This window comes from Condylura cristata, unplaced genomic scaffold (genome assembly GCF_000260355.1).
Source record: "Condylura cristata isolate star-nosed mole 26May11 unplaced genomic scaffold, ConCri1.0 scaffold00023, whole genome shotgun sequence".
NCBI lineage: Eukaryota > Metazoa > Chordata > Mammalia > Eulipotyphla > Talpidae > Condylura > Condylura cristata.
This window is the reverse complement of record NW_004567124.1, coordinates 1,783,455-1,791,000: the sequence shown is the minus strand read 5'-3', so window position 1 is coordinate 1,791,000 and position 7,546 is coordinate 1,783,455. Positions and strand designations below refer to the sequence as shown.

General features: G+C 40.9%; 1 protein-coding gene across 2 annotated transcripts in view; it reads left to right on the top strand.

Moving 5' to 3' along the window:
• The window catches only part of THSD4 (thrombospondin, type I, domain containing 4), a 478,159-nt gene that overhangs the window by 465,095 nt on the left and 5,518 nt on the right, over positions 1–7,546 (top strand). For both annotated transcript variants that reach the window (XM_012728805.1, XM_004687625.2), the window contains 2 exons: positions 1,741–1,920; positions 3,096–3,240. In XM_012728805.1, coding sequence (XP_012584259.1) covers positions 1,741–1,920; positions 3,096–3,240 — 325 coding nt within the window. The remainder of the gene's footprint in view (positions 1–1,740; positions 1,921–3,095; positions 3,241–7,546) is intronic.

Genomic DNA, 7,546 nt, shown 5'->3' with positions numbered 1-7,546 from the left:
GGATCTAACTCATGCAGAAGTGGCTTAGGCTTCTTAGTGCTGTGCTTTAACCTGCTGCGCCACCAGAGACGGCCATAAATATTTTTTTAAGTGGCCTGTGTAAGGGGTCTCCTTTGCAACAAATATCCATGGAAACTGAGGCAGTGGGAACAGACCCACTGCCTCATACAGCAAAGGGCAGGTCAACTTACATGTCTCCCAACCTCAGAGAGGAGAGGCAAGCAGGATTCAAGAGTCTTTTTTGCCTACAGGCCTCCAATGGACTCTCGAAATGAGCTCAGATACCTGAAAGTAATGTGAAACCAGGAGTGCAGCGTTTATTTCTGTTACATTAGAAATGTGCGATTTATTGTCCTGCTGTCCAGAAGGTCAAGGACATGTTCAAAGGTGGACACGGTTTTGGTTTGGTCAGCCAGAAGGCAATATAAATGTGTCACCTCGCCATCCCAAGAATTTTATATTATTCCCTCACAAACACAAAATGAAATAGAGCATGCCCATTTATTGAAAGGTAAATCTTATGTATTAACTGACTTCACAGTCTTAAAATAAGTGTTTCTTCCAGCTATGGAGTTTAAATAAGAGTTGACATCTCAAAGAGTGCAGGGAGACAGGTGGCCAGTCCGAGCCAAACAGAGTCCTTCCTCAGAGCTCTAATGTGGACGTGAGTGAAAGGGCTCATGGGAAGTTGTGGGCACAGGTCCTAAGAGGGTGTGAACTGAGGTTTGTGGAGAAAGCCACATGGGAGAATGAGACCTGAGACTTAGGGAGTCCTCAGCTCTGGAGGCAGAGTAGCCCCACTTTTATTCAGAAAGTGTTCTCCAAGTCTATTATCCGTGCCTAGATGTCTGCCTTCTTCCCTGTCGACTCTGGGTTTATTTCGCCTGAGTTTGTCTAGGTTCTGGGGACTCTTACAGCCTCTAGTGACCCAGAGCTGTCCTCGAGCCAGCTCTGCTCCAGTGTCACATTTATCCTCACTGACACTGAACAGACATTGCCAGTCTCATCTGGACTTGGGCTCCCCAAGCACAAGTGTCGCAATTCTTTGGGTGCAGAGACACACATAACTGCTGTCACTTCTCAGGAGAAACAGTCATCCTATTTAATACCACGGTCTGTCTTCACTACTTTTCTCCATGAATTATATTTTATCTAATACTTGCATTTTTCTGTCTGATCCCTCGCTTGATTTCTACCTAGTATATCTTTGCCAACTTCATGTGTGTTGTTTGAGATAGCTTTTTTATTTTAAGATTTATTTATTTATGCATACAAGAACTGGGGTGTAGGCCCGAGGTGCGGGGAGTGAGAAGACAGACTCACCAGAGATAGAGTGGGGAGCAGAACAGGTGAATTGACTGATAAACCAGAATGTTAGGAGGTTGTTTTACAGTGAGAGGAGTCACAATCTAGGGGACAGAAACAACCAAGTTAATTGGCAGGTGTGTTCCTGTGAGAGAGTCTGAAGGAAGCTATTTCACTCCAGCATGCCAGGCTCCCCCACCCCAGCAGCCAGTAACCTCAAGCTGTGCTATCGCGAGACACTCAACTCCACTTCAGAAACAGAACTGTTAGGAAAGTTTGAGCCAAGTGCAGCTTCTCCAGAAATGTCTTCCAGGGGCCCAGAGGGCTTCCTTACTGAGTTGCTGGCAGAAAGCACCTGTAAACACCCCTCGGTGGACTCTACTTCTCATCCCCTTTGCACCATGTGATGCCGCTGTTCTCTGCTTCCTTCTCCAGTGTTCCATCGAGTGTGGGAGTGGGACCCAGCAGAGGGAGGTGATTTGTGTTAGGAAGAACACAGACACCTTTGAAGTATTGGACCCTTACGAATGTTCCTTCCTGGAGAGACCCCCCAGCCAGCAGTCCTGCTACCTCAAGCCTTGTGGGGCCAAATGGTTTAACACAGAATGGAGCATGGTAAGTCTGAGAACTCTGCAGAAAGTCCCAGTAGAACATCATTCTGCCTTCCTCCCACAGTCACACCTGGGCCACCTGCTGTGTGCCAGGACTGGCTCAGCCCTAAATTAGATTCTCTGCAGCACTTCCCTCACTTAGTCAATGTTGGGTCACTCCTGGACTCTTCCTGCTTAGGTGGTTGGAGGAGGGGCCTGAGGCTGGGGTGTTTTTGATCTCTAAACTACAGAGGCTATACTTTTCATTTAGCATGTCAATGAAAAGACAGAAGTAAACAGAGATGGTGATAAATACCAAAGTAGGTAACTAAGAAATGAAATGTGAAATATGGAAATAGTAATAATTATCATTATTTTCTAATGATAATGATGAGCAACTATATACCAGAGACATTTTGTGGGGGGAGTGGGGAATGGGATCAAAAACATTCAGGGGGAGGGGTAAATGCACTGGACTATGGTGATGGCACATGGGTGATTTGGTGATGGGAAACCCAAGGGGATTGCAACTGAGATGGAAAAATGCACAAAAATATGTAAAAATAAACTATTATAAATTTTTTTTAAAGTCCCTTATTTTCAAGTAGGACATCTACCAGCCAGAATGTGATTTTAAGATACCACTGTCCACTAAAATGATCCAGGAATTCTAGAAAAATAGACACATCTAGGTCTGGGATCAGATATATATAAATTAAAGTAGTGTATCTCTTCATACAAAACATCAAGGAAATTGTCAGAAACAGTGGAGCATTTTGCAAATACTGTATTTAAAAATATGATATGCATGAGAAAAGTGGAAATAGAAATGCTGACTACATTCAGCATTTGAATATGAATATGAATAGCCTATGAATATGGTAAGAAACTAAACCATCAGGTATCATAATGGTATCATAATTTTTTAAGTCTTTGTCCTTTGGAGCTACAGCTGCAACATGTTAGAAGTGATGTGAGGCCTAGATCTGCTTCAAAATAATTGGAGTGTGGACATGGCTGGGGGCGTAGATGGAACGGAACTGGCCATAAGGTAGTGATTACTGGAGCGGGTTGTAGGTGCATGAGAGTTTGTTTCATTTTATTTCCTGTTGGAGATGTTGGAAATTGTCCAGCACCGCCCTGCCCAGTGTGCTGGCTACTGCGCCATCAAGGACTCTGACACCCCCCTTCTGCTCACAGTGCTCCAAGAGCTGCCAGGGCGGCTTCCGGGTCCGGGAGGTGCGCTGCCTCTCAGATGACATGGCTCTCAGCAATCTCTGTGACCCCCAGTTGAAACCAGAAGAAAAAGAATCCTGTAATCCTCAGGACTGTGTCCCTGAAGTTGGTAAGTAGAGATTCCTCTCTTGGAGAAAGAATTCACCTTTCTTTTCTTTTTTTTTTTTTTAAGATTTATTTATTTATGCCTATAGAACTGGGGTACAGGCCAGAGGTGCAGGGGCAGTGAGAGAATTCACTTTTCTTTTAACTCTGGCAAATCTTCTGGAATGAAAACGCCAACGAGTCTCTTTCTGGCCTTGTGTAATCATGAGGTTCAGTGGGTCAGATTACTCTGGGAATGATTCATTTCATTGTTCAAATGACTGTTCACAGCATGGATGGCACACAAACCAACCATCAAAAGACAGTGTGAATTGATTGAAATGGTGATGCATTCCGAGATTTTGTCCCTTGATCCTTAAGGTAAAGTGGTAAGATTTCAACTTGACTGTAGGTGAGCTGCAATTTGTAAGGCAGGATCCCAATCCGATAAAGGGAATAAAAGTGCAGTGGAATGAAGCAACCTCCAGAGGTGTGTCAGATACTCCAAAACCCCACCCCAAGTCTATTTTTTTTCACAATAGCTTTATTTATAACGTACAAAACAGAGACAACCCAATTATAATTAGCTAACAGTAAAATGGCTAAATGACTCCGTCAGGATTAACTCCAGATTAGAGGGGTGCTGACCCTCTTTCTTAGATTTCTTCAGGCTTCTGGTTTTCTATTTACTCGTTTGTCCTCACAGAAATGTTTAAAAATAAATAAATATATCATCATTCTATAATGCAATGGATTCCTGTGGCTGTGGGCTAAATTCAGTGTTTTAATATACTGACCTAGCCTCCTCTCATCCAGCTCAAGAAGGATGTATAAGTTATGGAATAAATACTTTATAGTAAAGAAATTCTTATGTACCAGCCATGACCAATGAGTACATTATATGATGACTATCCCCAGTAGCAACAGTAAATTAAATTCCATAAGAAGAAAATGAACAAGAAATATAGAAAACTATTTTAAAAAAAAAAAACAAAGCCTTCAAATAGAGCATAAAAGGAACTATGAATGGATAGAGAAACTAACTGATTCATGAATGGATACTGTCAGCACATAGAAAAATAAAAGAAGATTTAGATCTATGTATGATATGTTCAAATATATGGTAAGACAATATATTTGAACATATTATAAACCTCAGAGTTAAAACTACATGGTACTAGAACAGTAACAGACAGACATCAGTGAGTGTTTTACAATAGAAAATTCTGAAACATTCCTTTTTACAAGGACAATGAAGCATGACCTGTGCATCTGGTAGGTGTTGTGATAAAAGCCCTGTCTCAAGGAAGTGGGGAAAATAAGAGGTTTTTGTTGTATTTAGACAATTGAAGGTCCATTTGATGAAAACACCATAAGCCATTTCTAAATATAAATGACTAATGAATTAAAGATATTAACAAAAGACACATTCTTAAAACACTGGGAAAAAATATTTAACTTGGGGTTGGTTTAAGTTTTCATAAACTATACCCAAATCCAGAAGCCTTATTGCAGGATGTAAAAACAGGATAAATTTAAAACTTTTCTCCCATTAAGGGTTAGGTGTTTACCAGAGAACCAAAACCAATAGATGATAGATGACTGACTGATAGGTAGTTAGATTGATAGGTAGGTAGGTAGAGAGACTGCTAGAAATCCTATCACACAATTATGGAGGCTGAGAAGCCCCCCGTTGAGCCTGCCAACTGCAAGCTGAAGACCAAGATCTGTACTGCTGACTCAGTCTGAGCGTAAAGTCCAGAGAACCAAGGTAGCTGATTACATAAATCCCAGTCTGAGGCAGAACTTGTAACAAGATGTGCAGTTCAAACAATGGGCAGAAAAAAATAAGGGGTCAGTTCTTCCTGTGCCTTTATTTGTATCAGCCAGGTCCTACAGACTGGCTGATGTCCATCCACTGTGGGAAGTTAATCTACTTCACAGAGTCAACCCATTCAAACACTGACCTTAGCTAGATACCATCTCACAGACATACCCAGAAATAATGCTTCATCTGGGCTTCCTGTGGCCATCACATTGACACATGAAGTTAACCATCCCAGACATCATAACCCAAATAGGAAGAAAAAGAGGGATGGAAAATTGTGAGGAAAAAAAATGGAAAGCACCTTATTCAAATGTGATACCATCAATATAAGAAGAAAATGTTCAGCCAACAGCCAGGAGGAATCAGTGGTGACTTCATTACCATGACTGTATTCACACACACAGAGAGGTTCATTCACCACACACAGTTGAAACTTGATTTTTATTTAAATTTGGAATATGAATTGTTCCTTAGCTTGCTTTTTAAAAGATTGTAGGCTAATTCGACATTGAACAGTTGTATTCATAAAGTTGCCTGCTTGTCTCAGGCCAAGCAAGATAATTAAAAACAGTTGGAATGACCAGATCCTTGAAATTGATAGTATAAGTTTCCAGGCTAGCAGCTATTGGTGTGACCAGTCTGGTGCTCTGAAGGGCTGTCACTCAGCTGGCAAACATCTGTGACAGTTTCTAACTAATAAGATACAATACAGATTTTTTTTTTTAACCAGTCTGTTTTTGTCTTCTACATTTATCTGTGTCTTTTCAAGGGGACAAAAAAAAAATCTTTTCAGTTTCCAGTTGAATTAAGGAAGAAAGGGGGAACTGTAAGACTAACAAAACAGAAAATGTAGCCAAAACTTCGGTATTCTTTGATGCCCCAAAGTCAAAGGTACCACAAATGCCCAGTCTGTGAGACCAAGTTACGAAGCACAGTGTGTTTGCTGATGGCCAGAAGGGACAGACTCTGGAGCTGAGGAGAGTCAGTCACATTTGAGGGTGATGAAGGAGAAGTAATATGTGCATAGATGAGTAAATAGAGCATTGTTTCAACTCTGCATGCCCTTCATAACCTTTCATTTCATCATGTAGACTATTAAATCATCTTACAACTGGTAATGTGCTGGAATCAAATAAATTTCCTTCAAGTAGACAAAGGTAAATCCCTAACACACACGCACCACTCTTCAAACTATTTTTTTTAAGATTATTTATTTGTGCATACAGAACTGGGGTACAGGCCAGAGGTGAGAGGGGCGGTGGGAGAATTCACCAGAGACAGGGTGGGGAGTAGAACAGGCAGATCAATGAAACACACTGCTGAGGGGAGCAGCAGGCGGGTCAGGAGCTGTCTGCCATGCCATGTGGGTCACCTCCAGGGCTGGGGATCAAACTCATACAGAAGCGGCTTTCGATCTTAGTGCTGCACTTTAACCCGCTGCACCACCAGGGAAGACCCTATTATTATTTTTTTTTTTAAAGAAACTTTACATCTCTATACCTTCCTCTTAGTTTTGCTGTGAAAGTAAAACTGCTTATCTCCCTCTCCCTGCCCTAAATCTTAATATACAAAGAAACAATACAAAGGGAATCCATTTTTTTTAAAGGGTGGAAGAGATTAACAAACTTAACAAAAGAAGCAGAAGAAATGCGTGGTTAACCTCACCAGTAATCAGAAATGCAAATTTAAAAAATAATTGGAGTCTGTTTTTCCATAATGTTAGAAACCCTTTTAAACACTGGCCAATATTCATTGATGACAAAGTTCTGGGGAGAAGTCAGCTCCTGCTTGTAGTGGGGGCAATCTTTTTGGAGAACTTGGCAATATCTGTTAAGATACAAAGTTCTCAAAAAAAAAAGAAAGAAAGAAAGAAAGACACAAAGTTCTCTATCTCCAAATCAGAACAAAATCTAGGGATTTGTTCTAAAGATGCACTCTCCAGAATGTACAGATATTAAAACATATGAAGAACAGAGCTCAGGAAATTCTACAGAATGAATTATTGAATTTCTTACAACTCATAAAATCAAAAAGCAGATACATTTCTACCACCCGAAAGAAATTGTCAATTAAACTGTCACAGCACCCAGAGATCCTGACAGAATGTGCTGCAGTTGTATGTTATGATGTGTAAATGTGTCTAAATATGGGTGTGAGCATTATGAAAAGCAAGCTCCTGACCCATACATTGTCAGTTACTATCCACACTCATCCATATTTTCAAGCCATGATAATCAAAGTCCAGAGAGTGTTTTTTTATAGAAATATCTGACAAAATATGCCTAAGGTTTATATAAAAGAACAAAAAGTGAAGAATGGTGAAGGCAATGTTAATAATGAACTGTGTTAGGAAACATCAAGACATGGGAACCTAGACGAGGTAACTAACCAAGGGGACAGAATAGAGAGCGAGCCCCAAACTAAACCCTAGCATGGAAAGATGATTGAGATGTGGTGGGAATTAGCATTAAGAATGAGTAAGGTGGCCCTCCCTGGTGGCGCA